A 19,117-nucleotide genomic window follows, 5' to 3' on the forward strand; every position below is an offset into this window, starting at 1 on the left:
GTGGAGTCTCCCGCCACTGTCACCAATTCACAGAACTGTGCCAAACTGGGAGCAACCCACTTCTGATGCAAACCATATCTGAGCACGTTATTTTCTTCACACTGTGGGAACTGTTTTAGGTATTTCATCTTCACATTAGGTCTCACGCTATCTAAAGGGCTGTGGTCTTGTAGTTCCGGTAAACAATTTCCTGTCTTTACCTCTTTTTTCCTGTTGAAAAATAATGCTGCTATTTCCTCAAACTACATGAAATGGGGGGGGGGGGGGGAGAGAAAGAGACAAAAAGAGAACACTCCAATTGAACAGGATTAATGATATTTACATAAATATAATAAAATACATAAATAAATAGATATTTAAAATAATGTTAGACCAAGAATATAACCTACCTGTATATCAGATCTAATAATGAACTTAAAGATTTCCGACTAAAGCTTCTTTATTTCTATTTATGTTGCATATAGTTGTACAACTCACTGAATGTTACTTTAGACAGTTTACAATAATAATAATAAAAAAAATCACAGTATTCCAAGTTTCCAACAGTGATCATAACAAATCAACAATAAGATCAAAGCACACAATAGCACATCAATATGTACATTATCCCCCCTTGCAAGCTTACTAACATCCGGGTCCTAATATCTAAACGGTGGCCTCCAATGTTAGCCTATCAGGGATTGAGGCCAGTCACATCTTTGGAAAAGGGGTGGGATTGAATGAAAGCAGAAAATTGGACAGGGATAGGAAGATTATTCCATAGGTCAGATGTCAGGATCTGAAAAAAATGTTAGTGCTACAAATAAACTCCATACCAATATTATTTATTGCCAATTTTTGTCCATGTAAATTTAATCTGTATATGCTTTTGATTAAGATTTAATCTGACTTTTAATTATACTTAATAATAGTTTATTAGATTTGTATGCTGCCCATCTCCAAGGACTCAGGGCGGCTCAAGTCCTTTTGATATTATTAAGCTAAAAAGTCAGTTGTTATAGTGATTAAAACATCAAGCTAGAATATAGGAGATCATGAGTTCTGGGTGACTTTTGGGCCAGTTATTTTCTCACAGTCCGAGGTAGGATGCAATGGCAAATGATATCTGAAAGACATTGTCCAGATAACTGTAGGGGTTTGAAAAAACTTTATCAAGTGAAGAATTCCATCTGAGTATTAATCATAACTGATTCACTTTCTGATCTTATATTTTCAGTACATTTTGGATATCTATTTAGATAACAAATATTTACTAGGGTAAATAAGATGCTCAGGGAGTTTAAGTCTCTATCTGAAAAGTGCACAGTTGTTATTTGTTTTTATAAAAATGTTACTTCTATGCAAAAATAGATTTGCTTGACCAGAAAGACTTTTACTGTATCTGTTTCAGAAATATAAAGTATCATTTATCTTTTTAGGCAGCAAATAAATTCTTAAAAACACAGCACTTTCCATGACATCTTAAAAACAAGTCCTGTAACAGCCTAAAGAGAAGCAATTTTATAGTTATTTATATAAAAATGAACTTTCTTCATGTAATTGTATGCCATAATCAATGTTAATTTTATGAATCCACTAGATTATAATTTTAAGAACATATAATTCTGCCCAGAGTGAGGCTGTCTCGGTCTAATATTTCCATAGTTGTTCTAATTGGATATAAATACTTATTAGATCTTTGCCCTTCTTCTCATGTTTATAATATAAATATGTATTTTGTACTAAGGGACAAGTTCTTAATCACGGTGACTGTTGTTTTTAATAAATTACAATTATATGGGCACATACTTCATGCTAATTTCTGAATTACAGGCAAATGTCAAAGTTCACATATATTAAACCAAAATTAATCCATATTACGAATCCAAAAATAGTCTTCTTATGGTGACCACCACTGATTTCCCTATCTCACTGTAGTGATTCATAAAGTCTTCGCAAATTACCCAACTCTCACTGTGTTGAAATAACAATAGTAAGGACAGGTGACACCAAATGTATTGTAACTTCCTGGTAAATATTTTAAGTCTTAGCTTTAAGTCTTTACTCTAAATTGCTAAGATGAAGAAATTCTGGAAGTTGAAGTCTACTCATGTTGAACTTGCCAAGATTGAGAAACACTTATCTAGATCATAATATCTATACAATGCAGCAAAACCTGGCTGGAATTAACACCCACTCCTGCTCTCTTCCCCCTGCTTCTTCCGCTCTGCTTGTCTGCTTCACAAAAGTGAGAGTTTGGCTCCTAATCCTATTTCATTGCAACCTCTCTATCAAATCACAAATACTGTATTTTTATTCCAATTTTAGTTGACATAACCCCCCTAAGCTGATTCTTCATTCAGCCATCTTAATTTATTCAAGAGAGAATGATATATGTGAAGCTGCATTCACATAGCGTTTATGAAACCTTATTCTTAAATAAACATCACCCTAACTAACGGCTGGATTCATATGACCACCCCCCAGCTTAGAATCTGATCCCATTTACAGTTTAGTTTAGATACGGAAATTTGCAGAGTTATCTTGCAATCCCCCCCCCCCCCCATCTCTCACATTCAAAAGTTCGAATGAAATGTATGTCAGGATTCTAACAGAGTTGCTTTATACGTTCAAAGAACGTCCTTCCTAAAGGGGGTATAAATAAAAACGGGGATATTACTTGCTTTATTTTTATCGATTTGTTTGAAAAAGGCGTTGGCTGGATCTTTGCGCTATAAATGAACTTATGGCGAGAAAACCAGGTTGCTGGAAAGAAAACAAGTTTCGCAGCCCTTTGGCCGCCTCAAGGTTTCCTGCTGGATCTTCCTGAACGAACTGGCTGTTCCCTCAAACAAGTCGTCTTTCAGCCGATGGGAGGCGCGGTCAGTGGGCTTCCTTGTTTCCAATGGATCGTCAAGGCAAGAGGCGGCTTTCCTCCCGAGCCAGCCCAGGTGCCCTTCGAGCTTAGTGAGGCGTCGGTCTTCTTCTGAGCTGGAAGGCTGGTAGGAGAGTGTAAATAAGACCCGCCTATCGGGACCGCTCCCCTTCCCGGGGCGCTGGAGAGCCCGGGCAGACACAAGTTTATAAAGCGGGGGGAGAGATGTTTTGCTATTCGCAGATAAAGGTTAGCAGTTGAGACGTACAACCGATTATAGTGAGGACTTTGGTTGATCTATTTGATTTGATCGCTTGAAGCAGAAGCAGCAGCAAGATGGCACCGCCGGAGCTTTATCACAAAGAATTTGCCCGGGCAGGCCAAAAGGTCGGGCTGCAGATCTGGCGAATAGAAAAGATGGAACTGGTGCCGGTGCCCGAACCTTTGTACGGCGATTTCTACGTCGGCGACGCCTACCTGGTGCTGCACACCTTCAAGAAAAGCAACGCTGTCTTCTACAATCTGCACTATTGGCTAGGTAGGGCGATGGGTCACCTGCTGGGATGGGGCAATTAATAGGGCTAAAATCAAAACCTAGCTAAAACCATATTAAAACAAACTTAAATAAAGTTTCCTGAAACTAGGGTTGGCAGATGAATCAAACTACAATTGCCAACATATTCGATCATCTCTGGCCAGTAGTCTATGCTGGTTAGGGATGAGCAGAGTAGTTCCCATTTCAGAGATATAGGGCTGGAAGGGGAAGATAAGTGTGATAGTTCAACACATATTGTAAAAGGAACTGAGTATCCAACAGAATTAAAAGTACCCACTATTTGGGGAGGGGTTGTTATAGTCCAAGACATCTTGAAAGCATTGCATTATCAGGAACATGCTTGAGGACATCCTAGTTGAGTTGTCTCTATAGTGATTGAAGTTGGTATAAGTTAGGAGGAACATATTTGCTGAAAAAGCAGCTATTGTCCCCAGTGGAGTTAGAGGGGGGGAAAAGTAATATCTCAGCTTTTAGTTGAACAGAGCACAAAGAGCTCAAAATGAACTTAGCAGCCAGTTTAAGAATGCATGAATAAGTCTCTCTGTAGAAAGTACTCAGCTCACAAATTGTTTCTCCCTGTTACTCCCCAGATGTTGTATGACTGCAACACATTTCAATTTTGCTATTCAAATGTTACCCAACTTCACCCAGCTTATCCAATTATTTTCTGCTTTTCCTTGCAATTTGTATGGCAAAGACTGTTGCTAAAGTTTGATTTGGTGACATAGGCATGCATAGCAAACCAGAGAACAAAAGTTACATTAAAATGTTACAAAAAGAATGGAGTCTTGTTCAGCCTTTCCCAGCTTAGAATTCTCCAGATGTGTTTCAACTGTGACTTTTATAATTCATAACAAAACTATTGGCTGGGAGTTCTGGGAGTTGTGTTGCAACATGCCAGGTTTTGAAAGTTTGGACTAAATTGTAAATGTCTGGAATGGAAATACTGTACAAGTATTTTATACCCTGCATAATGCATATGTGCACTCTTGGTGATATTGATATATGAAATAATGTCTACAAATATATGGTGATATTCCCATAATGTAGCCAGATTTCTGGATAAAGTACCTGACATTGGTAAGATACAGCTATATTTGCTAATGATCAGATTCCATCTTTTATTTTTTGCTTGTAAATCCATAATCAGTTTGGGAGCAGGATGTTTAATACGAATCCATACAAATTTGTATACAAAGCATACAAATCCAATTAAATAAATAAAAATAAATAAATATTAGATTATTTGTTCTGTTCTGGGCAGTCCTGTTGCATTAATCAAGATTTTCAGAATGTCAACAGGTAAGTTACTTGTAGGACCTTCTCTGTAATGACACCTGCAATCATACTGTGACCTTGAGTTTATGACGTTCTTACTCAGTGATGGGTTCTAAATCCTATCGCTACAGGTTTGCATGCATGCATGCGCACAACGCTTCTGCACATGCAGATAAGCATCCAGGGTGGGTGGGCAGAGCCTCATGCCTTGGCCACCGGTTCATAGAAACGTATGGTACTGGTGGCAACTCACTGCTGTTTCTATTTAAGTTAGATCAATTAGCAGGATAAGGCATCTCCAGATTAAATGTACAAGTTGGCATGAGAAAGTATTTATAAATTTCAGAATACATCACAATTTACTTGATTTATGTTATAGATTCATTATGCAATTGAAGGAAAGTTTATGTGATTTGCATACATTTAAATGTCATAGCTGGTGCTAATAATATGATTTCCATAATGATATTTAGGATATGAGGTAAACTGCAATGGCAATTTGCTCCAATTAGTTTAATCAAATTCTAGAAACTGAAGGTTTCAAGGTATTGGACATATTTTAAGTACTTTTTAAAGACGTATTGAACACTCTAGAAAAAGTGCAGAGAAGAGCAACAAAGATGATTAGGTGACTGGAGGCTAAAACATATGAAGAACGGTTGAAGGAACTGGGCATGGCTAGTTTAATGAAAAGAAGGACCAGGGGAGACATGATAGCAGTCTTCCAGGATCTCAGGGGTTGCCACAAAGAAGAAGGAGTCAACCTAATCTCTAAAGCACCTGAGTGTAGAACAAAAAGCAATGGGTGAAAACTAAACAAGGAGAGAAGTATGGTAACTTAGAACTAAGGAGAAAGTTCAGTGGAACAGCTTGCCTCCAGAAGTTGTGAATGCCCCAACACTGGAAGTTTTTAAGCAGATGTTGGATAACCATCTGTCTGAAGTAGTGTAGGATTTCCTGCCTAAATAGGGGGTTGGACTAGAAGACCTCCAAGGTCCCTTCCAACTCTGTTGTTGTTATTGTTGAATAGTTCAATACTTTTTAATCTCACCTTTTTAATTTATGCTGTTTATTTCAATAACATTATTCTACATAATGCATTTATGTCAAATGTGTGAAATGAATAATTTAGAGTCTTTTGAAATACAGATTCCAGCAGGGTGAAGTCAATTTCAAAATTTTTGAAGTGTAAGAAATGAAAAAAGAATGTCTTGTCAAAATAAAGCCATTATATTTTTATAGTACCATCAAGAGCTATCTGATAGAGTAGATGTCACTTTCTTTTTCTGAAACCAGATTTCAGAAAATCTGGCCAATTATGTATAGCAATAGCACTTACACCTACCAGTATATACTGCCTGACAGTGTTTTCCAGCCCTCTTTAACCGGTTTACAGAATCAGCATATTGCCCCCAACAATCTGGGATATGGCTATACAAACATACATACTGTACATACATATACATGCACACATACATGCATACACACATAAACATATATACATATGCAATTTTTAAATTATTCTGATATATTTTCTTGTTTATCAACTCCATCTCACTTTGTCAATTCAATAAAGCCTTTCATTTGTCTTACATACAAACTCACACACTTTCTAATTCATCAGTGTTAGTTCATCTGTGTAATTTGGATTATGATCAGTATAAATAATTATTTCTGGGTGAAGGAATGATGTAAGGACAGAGTGAAAAAATGTCAGCTATTCAAATCAGAACATGCAAAAAACCTAGAAAGCTGCTGAGAATATTGGCATACTAAGGTATTCCATATTTATACTGAGGTTCTACTATTGTAAATACAGTGCAATGATATATACGGTAAGTATCCTCTGTAACTTGTAGCTGAGATATTTAAGCAGCTTATGACCTTTTTTTTTCTGGATCAGTTTTGTGTACTTTTTCACATGTTCACATGTGAAATAAAAAAGCCTTCAGCTGCTTAACATTCTACTTTTAAATATTCAGCTATGGTTACAATGTTATGCAATATAAAAGTATGTTTCTTTGTTCTTGATTTATCTAAAAATATATTTAACTTTTTTTCCAACATTCAATATCAGCGTTTTCTGCATCTGATGGAAATGATCCATCAAAAATGAGGTAGAGGTGAAACATCTAGACATACTTTGAATTACATTTGGCTGGATAATCTTGCATTCAATGGGAGTGCAAGTTTCATAAAAAAATGGTGTTCAATTCAGTGGATAGAATTCAACTTTATTTTCAAAGGAAAATAGTCTCTGAGAAAACAGAATTTAGACATTTCAGTTACAGAGATAGTACAGGCATAAAGCCAAATGCAGACTTTTAATCCTAGCTTGGAAGGCAAGACAAGAAATTTGCTATTGATAAATGACTTATCAAACTATACTTTAAATGGAGGCATATGCAACTCTGCTATATATTTAGGAGAAATGGAATTAGTTGCAGTATTTTGGTAAGATGAATAATACAAATCTTTGTGAAGGAGTTTTATCATTTTATAAATTATTAAAAGATAACCAAAGATCATTACACTTTCCTGGAACATCCTATTTAGCTTAGATGATATCAAAAAGGAAGGAGCAGTGAAAGTAATTGGAACAAGACCAAGTTTAGATAGATTAATAAATAAGAAAAGAAGCCCATTGCAGATGACTTCCTGATTCTTCAGTTTGGCTAAGTGCTTTTTGATAGTTGCCATTTTAAAAAATGAGCTTAATTTTTAAAAAGTGAAATTTGCTGATCGTAACCTGAAGATGCCATTAGTGATGTCTTTGTTGTGAAGACAAACCTTCAGCTTAGTTTGAATATGCAGAACTAAAAAAATTTTTGGAGATGAGTTTCCCCATAAATGTACTGTAATTTGCAAAGCCAAAGGGGGGCTGGGGCATATATAACTAAACAGAGTCTATGCAAAACTAAAAAATAAAATAAAATACACAGATTTAATTACAGTGATACCTCGTCTTACGAACCCCTCTTCATACGAACTTTTCATGATACGAACTCAGTGTTTAAGATTTTTTTGCCTCTTCTTCCAAACTATTTTCATCTTAAGAATCCAAGCCGCTGGCGCTGGGATGCCCCGCCTCTGGACTTCCATTGCCAGCCGAAGTGTTGGGATTCCCCTGAGCCTGCCCTCATTGGGATTCCCCGCCTCTGGACTTCCATTGCCAGACGAAGTGCCCATTCTTGCATTGCTGGAATTTCCCTGAGCCTCCCCTCACTGGGATTATCTTCATCTTTAAAGCCCTACATGGCACTGGACCAGAGTAACTCCGGAACCGCCTGCTACCGCACAAATCCCAGTGACCGATAAGTTTCCACAGAGTTGTCCTTCTCCGGGTCCCATCGACTAAACAATGTCGTTTGGCGGGCCCCAGGAGAAGAGCCTTCTCTGTCGCGGCCCTGGCCCTCTGGAATCAACTCCCCCCGGAGATTAGAAATGCTCCTACCCTCCTTTCTTTCATAAACTACTCAAGACCCACCTATACCGCCAGGCATAGGGGAGTTGAGACACCTTTCCCCGGCTTTCTATATTTTATGTTTGGTATGTATGTGTTGTTTGGTTTTAAATATGATAGGGTTTTTATATGCTTCTTTTTTAATATTAGATTTGTTTCGCTATAATATTGTTTATAATTGTTGTTGTGAGCTGACCCGAGTCTTCGGAGAGGGGTGGCATACAAATCTAATGTTGGTTATGACCTTTAAAGCCCTTCATGGCATCGGACCAGAATATCTCCGAGACCGCCTCCTGCCGCACGAATCCCAGCGACCGATTAGGTCCCACAGAGTGGGCCTTCTCCGGGTCCCGTCAACTAAACAATGTCGGTTGGCGGGCCCCAGGGGAAGAGCCTTCTCTGTGGCGGCACCGGCCCTCTGGAACCAACTCCCCCCGGAGATTAGAACTGCCCCTACTCTTCCTGCCTTCCGTAAACTCCTTAAAACCCACCTTTGCCGTCAGGCATGGGGGAACTGAAACATCTCCCCCTGGGCACATTTAATTTATGCATGGTATGTCTCTGTGTGTGTGTGTCTGTTAGCATATGGGTTTTTTAAAAAAAAAATATTTAAATATTTTAAATTTGTCTGATTGCTTATGATTTGTTTCTACATGTTGTGAGCCGCCCCGAGTCTTCGGAGAGGGGCGGCATACAAATCTAAGTAATAAATAAATAAATGAATAAATAATAATAATAATAATAATAATAATAATGTTGTTGTTGTTGTTGTTGTTGTTGTTGTTATTGTTGTTATTATTGACGGCATTGCTTTGAATCCCAGCTAGGGGAGTCTCAGGGAAATCCCAGCAATGCAAGAATGGGCGCTTCAGCTGGCAACGGAAGTCCAGAGGTGGGGTTTCCCAGCGAGGGGAGGCTCAGAGGAATCCCAGTGCTTCGGCTGGCAACGGAAGTCCAGAGGCACGGATTCCCAGCGGTGCAAGGCAAAAGGAGTGACTTTTGGGATGGGGTTGCATGCATTATTTGCTTTTACATTGGGGAAAGTTCATCTTATGGAATTTTTGACTTATGAACCTCATCAGAGAACGAATTAAGTTAGTGAGACGAGGTATCACTGCATTTAAGAAATAAATAGAAGGAAAATATAAAGCATTGGGAGTATAGGTATTCTTCCCTGTACTTATGATCACTTGCTTAGTAACTATTCAAAGTTTTAATGGACTCCCCAAAAGTTATTTTCAACCTGATTTCAGCCTTACAATGGCCCAGCCTCCCATGATTATGTGATGATATTTTAGTTGCTGGGCAACCGACTCACCTTTATGGCCATTTGCAGCATCTTTTGATCATATGGGGACTGATATCTTACCAAAAAGATCCATCAGATAAAATATACAGTATTTGCTTAATGACCATAATAAAAAATGCTGAAAAATTGAATTGCTGAAATCTGATAAACAATGCCTCAACTTACAATTGTAATGATTTGTGACTGTAATTCCAGCTCAATTTCAGTTGTAAGTCAAATATTACTTTTAGAGAATTGAGATTACATCTGTAACTGAGAACAAGGCAAAAAACTAAAATCAACTATGTTAGTAGGATATTTTTTTTCAGGAAAAACAGTAATATTGTTCATATAGAGTTAAAGTTGTTTTTCATTATGTTTTTGTTGCTTAGACTTTTAATAAGAAAAGAATACACACCTGTCACTGAATTCACTGCCATATCACGAGTATGTTTTTTAAATACTGTCTTACAATTTAAATTCATAAGTCTAGTCCTGTTTTGTAGGTCAGTATAAAATATATTATGACCTATTCTATATGATAGGTCTTCCGCTGTTTGAAGACTGGATCTTTTGATCAGTTTTTCACTGATTTGAACTTTCTACAGTTCCTTAGAAAGTTACTATTTTATGATCAAAATCAAACAAATATTTTTTTTATACAAGAAGTTGCTTTGATGTCCCTGTCACCAGATGAGGTGATGATGGTCACAATTTTTTTTTTTAAAGGGAAATTTGGAGAAATTTACAGAAGATGGATAATTGGTTTCTAGTCTGGGTGATTATTCAGAATCTGCAGCATCATGGTTTATTTGTATTAAGCCCAGCTGTGTTTAATCATTCACAATTGTTCCTTCTCTGCTTCTCTAAGTAGAACCATACTACATTTTCTCGTAGGTAAAGAATGTACTCAGGATGAAAGCACTGCAGCAGCCATCTTTACAGTTCAGATGGATGATTATCTTGGTGGGAAACCTGTACAGCATCGAGAAATCCAAGGCTATGAGTCCACACAATTCGTTGGATACTTCAAAGGAGGCATTAAATATAAGGTATAGGGTAAAAATAAGAGACTTTTTCAATAATTGTTTACATTAAAATATCAGTGTAATATTAAATGTGAAATAAAAGGAGGCCGTAACTCTCCTATCCATTTTAAATAATAGGCATAATTACTACTAAGTCTTTTAGCTAAAGAATTATGAACTCCGTGAGAAAATTCAGTTGATGAACACTTAGATTAATGTACCTCCTTCAGTGTACCAGGAAGTTGTTTCATGAATTATAGTTTATATATAGAACCAAATATGAATTATAGAAGTATAGATATAAGCTAACAAGAATGATTGGTAATGAAGAAAATGACAGGACTTTTCCCCTACAATTGTTACTGATGTTGTTTCTTCAGAATTAAAAATTATACTAACATTAGAAAAAAAGGAAAAGTAAGAAATGGGAAAAGTCATAAAAATTACTCTAATTTTTCACAGTCTTTGGAAACCCTAGCAACCGTACTGCAGAATTTTAGTTATGTCAACTGAATAATGGTAGTGGTATCAGTCAAGCCTCAAATGTTCTTAAAATGTATAGATAATACCTAAAAGACACAAAACTAGGGAAAATGTGAAAAACTATTTCTAACACTCCCTATCTGTTTGCATTGTATAGCCATGTTTATTATAGCTTGGTTTTGCCAAAAGTACCAAATATTATAATTGTCTTTGACGTGAAGTGATCCTTGTTTATCTCCCATTTCTGCTGAAGTCACTTTCTGAAGCTGTTCTTAGATGGAGTTGTTTCTACTGATTACAGCTGAATGTGGGAGAACTAAAGCAAATAACTTTTGCTTTGCCTGTATGTACTTGCAGCTCCAAACATATAGTGCATGCACAGTCTTCAAATTTAAGTTTTGTGGAAACGTGTTTTGTTATGATCTCTAATAAATGCTGCTAAAGTCTAAGTTCTTTTATGTGTTTGTTGTTCCAGGCAGGTGGTATTGCTTCTGGTTTTAACCATGTAATTACAAATGACCTAAGTGCTCAGAGACTTCTACATATCAAGGGCCGGAGAGTAATTAGAGCTACAGAAGTTCCCCTTAGCTGGGAGAGTTTCAACAAAGGAGACTGCTTCATTGTAGATCTTGGAACGGTAACTTGCCACAGATCTCAGATTTTCAAAACAAACGAGAAAGTCCTGCAAATACTATCTAATGTATCAAACCAGAATGTATTGTCTAGCCTTACTCTGATTTGAATGCTTTGCCAGATGTGTTGGTTGGTAACTTTAATAATCCCCCCCACTGAAAATCTGAAAACACCAGGTTGGGAAAAAGTTTTCTGAAATTTATATGATTTAAGACTCATTATCAGAGGTGGTTTGCTACTATTAATTGATAGTTATAGCTTGTGAAGGTTGCAAAAAGAAAATTTTCAAGATATCTTGTTTCTTAGAAATCTTAAATTTGTCAAATAAAATTTATATCTTATTTAAGTAATCTGTAACTTTAACTTTAAAAATTGATGTACATAGTCTCCCTTAATTTTAAAATTTCAGCAAAAAACATGTTTATATAAACATATAAACATATTTTTTGCTGAAATTTTAAAATTAAAGGAGACTATATATATATATATATATATATATATATGTCACATGTTTAAGCTGAATTTGAAAATTAAGGGAGACTAGGATAGATCTATTTCGGCCTTATTTTGGCCTCATCAGCTAGCCATACCCACTGGGACTTGAACCTGCAACCTTTGCCTTGTAAGGCAGAGAATTATCCTCTAGGCTACAGTATCCAATCCCTTCAGCTCTGTACCAGGGTATATATATTCAAATTCAGCAAAAACATGTGATACACAACATATGTATGTGACGCACACACACTTGTGTGTGTGTGTGTGTACATTTCATTTTGTTTCATTTCTCAATAGAAAGTAGAAGTGCTGAAGAACCAAAACAATTTTATTCTTACAAGACAAACTTGATATATCCTCTATTTAGTTTCTTCCCCCTATATGTGGTCAGGAGATATGATTCACAGAAATTATCATGGCATGTGGGCCAAGTGTCATAGACAGAATTATGAAAAATACCCTTGATGCAATTTTACTACAAAAGGAAATAGAAATTGCAGAAGTGAGATGCTCAAAAGCAATGGGACGAGAATGAATTTCAAATACACTTGTCCATAAGGTGGACTTGAGTAGGCCTTTTAGATCACAAGTTAAATAAGAATCTGAAATGTGAAGCAGCTGATTAAAAGATAAATTGGACATTATGATTCATTAATACTGTAGCAGCATAGAGTCCAAAGCGTGAAAAGTAATAGTTTCATTCTATTCTATCCTGATTGGAGCTCACTTGTGATAGGGTGCAGTGTTTTGTTCTATGCACCACATCCGTAACTTATTCTGAAAAATTGGTGCAAGTTTCAATGACAAAATGTAATACATATATTTAATCAATGGTAGATGATTGATTCTTGACAAATGTATATTTTCTTTTATGTACACTGAGAGCATATGCACCAAATACAAATTATTTGTGTGTCCAATCACACTTGGCTAATAAAGAATTCTGTTCTGTTCTATTCTATTCTATTCTATTCTATAGATATAAGATATGAGTCTTTAGATAAACAACCACATGAAGTTGTAAGTTCTTCTTTCCCAGAGGTTTTTAAATAGAAGCCAACAATTTAAATTTGTCAACAATTATGTAATGCATCCTATTCTTTGGAAGAGGTTTGGTTGAGATGATGCCAAAAGTCATTTCAGCTTTATGGTTTTATGATTCGTGTCATTTAGAAAATTGTGTTCATATCTCTGGCAGGTAGACAAAGACAAGCATGGAAATGTAAAACGTGGCTTTTATAGACACAAAATGTTTTGCTAGTGGCAAAAATATGGTGACAGAGTTTTCATTCATAGAGATTTTGGGAAGACAGAAGTTTGTCATTCATTAGAAACAGCCTGTAACCATGAGTGTGTAACTTAAATGGGCCAAGACTAATTTCCCGGTGCTGTTGGTCAGTGCTATGACAAGGAAAGCAGGTTATGAAAGAGTCTTGCTATTGGGACCTTGCTTTCTTCCCTTTTCTACTGGCTGTAGAAAAGAATATGCCATTGTCTTCCTTATTCTATTTTATAAAAAAATACTAACTGGAAAACAATTCATACACCAACTTCTAAGGAAATACATGGGCCCTATATGAAAAGTTTTTGATTGAGGCTGTCATGGAAATAATGTCTCAATTTGTTAACAGTGGAAAATCCCAATCTGAACAGGATGTTTCTCCAGAGTTCTGTGTGGGGAAAAGCAGAAGCTATTAATGGAAAACCTTAAACCATTTCGTTTCGTATAAGTGTAGCAATGATTTTTTTACTTCTGGAGTTCTAAAAAGCACCTTGTCTTACCTTCTTTTGCTTTAGCTGTCTTTAGTGTTACCATAGGAAAAGTGAAAAAACCAATATTGTCTTTCTCAATCCTTTATCATTATTATAATTAATAATAATAATAATAATAATAATAATAATAATAATAATAATAATAATAATAATAATTTATTAGATTTGTATACCGCCCCTCTCCGCAGACTCGGGGCGGCTCACAACAATAATAAAACAATGTACAATGTAACAAATCTAATGATTAAAAGAAAACACATTAAAAAAACCAACATTTAAAAACCATGCAACACAAGCATACCATACATAAAACTATATAAGCCTGGGGGAGATGTCTCAATTCCCCCATGCCTGGTGATATAGGTGGGTCTTAAGCAATTTACGAAAGATAAGGAGGGTGGGGGCATTTCTAATCTCTGCGGGGAGTTGATTCCAGAGGGCCGGGGATGCCACAGAGAAGGCTCTTTCCCTGGAGCCCGCCAGATGACATTTTTTAGTCGATGGGACCTGGAGAAGGCCAACTCTGTGGGACCTTATCGGCCGCTGGGATTTGTGCAGCAGAAGACGGTCCCGGAGGTATTCTGGTTCGATGCCATGTAAGGCTTTATAGGTCATTACCAACAGTTTGAATTGTGACCGGAAACTGATTGGCAGCCAATGCAAGCCACGGAGTGTTGGAGAGACGTGGGCGAACCTAGGTAACCCCACAATAGCTCTCGCGGCCGCATTCTGCACGATCTGAAGTTTCCGAACACTTTTCAAATGTAGCCCCTTGCAGAAAGCGTTGCAGTTTTATTTTACAAAAAAAAAATCTGCTAAAATGAAAGGAAAAACAAAACTTTGTACTTGTGTTTCTAACGTGTTTAATATGTTGGAATTCTGAAAAATATTTCAACAGTAAAATATATGTTGTAAATAGATGTAAAATGGTGTTTGCTTGGGTTGGGGGCTCATGTTCAAGTTCCTGTTGATCACAGAGTTTACTTGATGATGGCTATCTCTCAGTATTCCCTAGTTGATTGTTATGTACATTAAATGAAGAAAAGTTCCCAAGCATCCTACATTTTTAATACATCACATTCATGCTTTCCTAAGTAAATTTTGTTAACTGAAATTCTGTTTGTTCTGTTGTAGCATATTTACCAGTGGTGTGGCTCTACCTGCAATAAATTTGAGCGTTTGAAAGCTACTCAGGTTGCAGCAGGGATTAGAGACAATGAACGGAATGGAAGAGCACAGTTGATAGTTGTGGATGAAGGAAGTGAACCTCGTGATCTCCTAAAGGTATCATAATCGTTTGTTTTAAAAATGTCTTAGTTGGATAGTTTATCTAGCCAGATCTCATGAATGAATTTTTTTGTTGTATATATGAGAAGGTAGAAGCATCTTGTCAAGGCTAGAAAAGAAATTTGGTTAAAACTGTCATCTTGCAATCATTATTTATTTATGTTTGATTATCAAACATTTATTTATTTATTTATTTATTTATTGGATTTGTATGCCGCCCCTCTCCAGAGACTCGGGGCGGCTAACAGCGACAATAAAACAGTGTACAATAGTAATTTGGTATTGATGATTAAAAATCAATTAATATAAAAACCAAACATACATACATACATACCATGCATAGAATTGTAAAGGCCTAGGGGGAAAGAGGATCTCAATTCCCCCATGCCTGGCGGCAGAGGTGGGTTTTAAGTTGTTTACGAAAGGCAAGGAGGGTGGGGGCAGTTCTAATCTCTGGGGGGAGTTGGTTCCAGAGGGCCGGGGCCGCCACAGAGAAGGCTCTTCCCCTGGGTCCCGCCAGGCGACATTGCTTAGTTGACGGGACCCGGAGAAGATCCACTCTGTGGGACCTAACTGGTCGCTGGGATTCGTGCAGCAGAAGGCGGTCCCTGAGGTAATCTGGTCCGGTGCCATGAAGGGCTTTATAGGTCATAACCAACACTTTGAATTGTGACCGGAAACTGATCGGCAACCAATGCAGATTGCGGAGTGTTGGTGTGACATGGGCATATTTGGGAAAGCCCATGATTGCTCTCGCAGCTGCATTCTGCACGATCTGAAGTTTCCGAACATTTTTCAAAGGTAGCCCCATGTAGAGAGCGTTACAGTAGTCAAGCCTCGAGGTGATGAGGGCATGAGTGACCGTGAGCAGTGACTCCCGGTCCAAGTAGGGTCGCAACTGGTGCACCAGGCGAACCTGGGCAAACGTCCCCCTCGCCACAGCTGAAAGATGTTTCTCTAATGTGAGCTGTGGATCGAGGAGGACGCCCAAGTTGCGAACCTTCTCTGAGGGGGCCAGTGATTCTCCCCCCAGGGTAATGGACGGACAGATGGAGTTGTCCTTGGGAGGTAAGATCCACAGCCACTCCGTCTTGTCTGGGTTGAGTTTGAGCTTGTTGACACTCATCCAGGCCCTAACATCCTCCAGGCACCGGCCCATCACTTCCACTGCTTCGTTGGCTGGACATGGGGTGGAGATGTATAACTGGGTATCATCGGCGTATTGATGATACCTCACCCCATGCCCTTGGATGATCTCACCTAGCGGTTTCATGTAGATATTAAATAGCAGGGGGGAGAGGACCGACCCCTGAGGCACCCCACAAGGGAGAGACCTAGAGGTCGACCTCTGATCCCCTACTAACACCGACTGCGACCGACCAGAGAGGTATGAGGAGAACCACTGAAGAACAGTGCCTCCCACTCCCAACCCCTCTAGTCGGTGCAGAAGGATACCATGGTCGATGGTATCGAAAGCCGCTGAGAGGTCAAGAAGCACCAGGACAGAGGACAAGCCCCTGTCCTGGGCCCGCCAGAGATCATCCATCAACGCGACCAAAGCAGTTTCCGTGCTGTAGCCGGGCCTGAATCCAGACTGTTGAGGACCTAGATAATCGGCTTCTTCCAAGGACCGCTGGAGCTGAAGTGCCACCACTTTCTCAACAACCTTCCCCAGAAAGGGAAGGTTGGAGACTGGATGGTAGTTATTGAGTATGGCTGGGTCCAGGGAAGGCTTCTTGAGGAGGGGGCGCACAAGTACCTCCTTATAAGGAGCCGGAAAGGACCCACTCCCCAAGGAGACGTTGACAATCTCCCGGACCCAGCTCCGTGTCACCTCTCGACTGACCGAAACCAACCAAGAGGGACATGGATCCAGTAGACAGGTGGCGGAACACACAGCTCCAATGGCCTTGTCCACTTCCTTAGGTGTCACTAAGTCAAACTTCTCCCAGACAGATGGACAAAGACGTTTAGCCCCAGTCACCTCGACTGACTCGTTGTCAGTTGACTCTGTTTTACAATTGGAGTCGAGATCCGCTCGAATCCGAGCAATTTTATCAGCGAAAAACGTGTTAAAATCCTCGGCACTACTCTGCAAGGGCTCCCTAACTCCCCCCTGGTTAAGAAGGGAGCGGGTTACCCTAAACAGAGCGGCCGGGTGGGATTCCGCTGATGCAATCTTGCGGGGCCGCATCCAGCCCACAATAGGCCCGGAGTTGCCCATGGGCTGTCTGGAGATGACATCCTGCCACGCCCACCCACTTGGCCATGATGACCAGGCCATACTCCCCTAAGTCTGCCATGGGTAAAGAAATTTCTGATACAGCCACAATGGGATCAAGTTTGACACTCCTGATTTATGTAGACCAGTAGTGAGCTGCAGGCTGAAGAAAGTGGAATGAACATCAAAAAGAAATGGGTATTAAAAATGACCTGATATAATTTGAATGAGTGAATAAATGAGCAAATTGAAATAAAATTATCCTATGAGACTCCAGAGAATGTCTCAGGAATTGAACCAGTTCAGTATAAAATAGGGTCAGGTGTATCAGGAAACAAATGTATTTTATTAAAAATTTACATGGTAAATGTTTGTATATTTATAGTATAAACAGATTTTATCTAATTCTCCTTCAAGGAAATTTAGAGACAAGAACAGGCTAAATTCTTGAGATGCCTAGGAGAAGCAATTATATTTAATTAAAAAACATGCGGATATGACTTTGGGGCAAGCATAATTATTTGTTATAGTGTATAAGAGACAACTTTATATGATGATACTATAGCAGAGGTGGGTTCCTACTCGTTCAGACCAGCTCTATAGAACCGGTAGTAACTTGATGGCCTAGGGTGTTAGAACCGGCAGCGACCCAGACCTGCCATGCCCCAAAACCAGTTTTTTCAGTGATGCCATAGACACCGTCATCTTTTTAAAAAGTACTGCATATACACGAGCATACAAAGTGAACCGGCAGGAAAACAAACCAGACCTCACCCCTGTAGTATAGAATTCTATTGAAAGAATCCACTGTGGAAATCTTAGTATAATAATGCTATCTTGCTCTTAAGGAATAGTTTGCAACCCACATGTTTTAATATCACACCAACAGTGGCAGAAGAGAAGGGCAAAATTTGGGTCCATCCATAGTGATAAAAATAGGACAAAATGTCCAGTTTGTTTCAAAGGAGTGTGGACACAAGACAACTCAAGTTCTGTGACCTTTGGTTTCTTGAGAAATAATTATGAAGATGATAGGGGATTTGGTGTCAGTAAATTCAAAAATTGAACAGAAAAATAAAAACTTGCTTGGAATATGATTTGCTTTGTTTATAGATCAGCTATACTTTCCATATAATACAATATATGCACATACACACACACACACACGTGTGTGAACACACACATACAAACATTTCCTGTAGTTTCAAACTTTTTTTAGGTTGTGGAATCTGTTATAAAAAAGAAATCCCATAATTCTGGATCAAGTTGCAAAACTCTTATGATGGAAAATCACCTATGATCTAGCACACTTTTTTTAAAAAAACCCAAAAGCATTACTTTCTCACAGAACTCCTGCTATTTATTATATTTAAATGATTGAACTAAATCAAAGGTAATGTATTCAATTTATTTGTATAAAATCCTTGAATGAATACAACATGTGATGATTATAATCTCCAAAGCACAGAATATTTCTACAGAGAAACCAACTAGGAAGTTATGAGTTTTTGTTCCTCTCACTCAGGATTCTAATTTGCACTAGATTATTGCATGTTGAAAACTATGAGATAGATATATCTCATTAAATCTTGGAAATAAACGCTTATCTTTTAACTAACGTATATTTTGGTGTATAAGACACACCTTTCTCTTTCAAAAATGTGTTTTAAAAATTGGGTGCATGTTATACATCGAATGCTGCCAAGGCCACCCGGCAGCACTCGGCGGAAGGCCGGCAGCTCGGCCCTGAGGATGGGC

At 38.2% G+C, this 19,117-nt stretch overlaps 1 protein-coding gene across 1 annotated transcript in view; it reads left to right on the forward strand.

Annotated features, from left to right (window-relative positions):
* Positions 1-2,957: 2,957 nt before the first annotated feature.
* SCIN (scinderin) overlaps positions 2,958-19,117 on the forward strand; it is a 61,232-nt gene continuing 45,072 nt past the window's right edge. Inside the window, exons 1-4 of the mRNA XM_070729711.1 lie at positions 2,958-3,392; positions 10,337-10,491; positions 11,426-11,587; positions 14,986-15,135. Of these exons, the coding sequence (XP_070585812.1) occupies positions 3,191-3,392; positions 10,337-10,491; positions 11,426-11,587; positions 14,986-15,135 (669 nt within the window). The 5' untranslated portion in view covers positions 2,958-3,190. The remainder of the gene's footprint in view (positions 3,393-10,336; positions 10,492-11,425; positions 11,588-14,985; positions 15,136-19,117) is intronic.

Source organism: Erythrolamprus reginae, chromosome Z, assembly GCF_031021105.1.
Source record: "Erythrolamprus reginae isolate rEryReg1 chromosome Z, rEryReg1.hap1, whole genome shotgun sequence".
In the NCBI taxonomy this organism is placed as follows: Eukaryota; Metazoa; Chordata; class Lepidosauria; order Squamata; family Dipsadidae; genus Erythrolamprus; species Erythrolamprus reginae.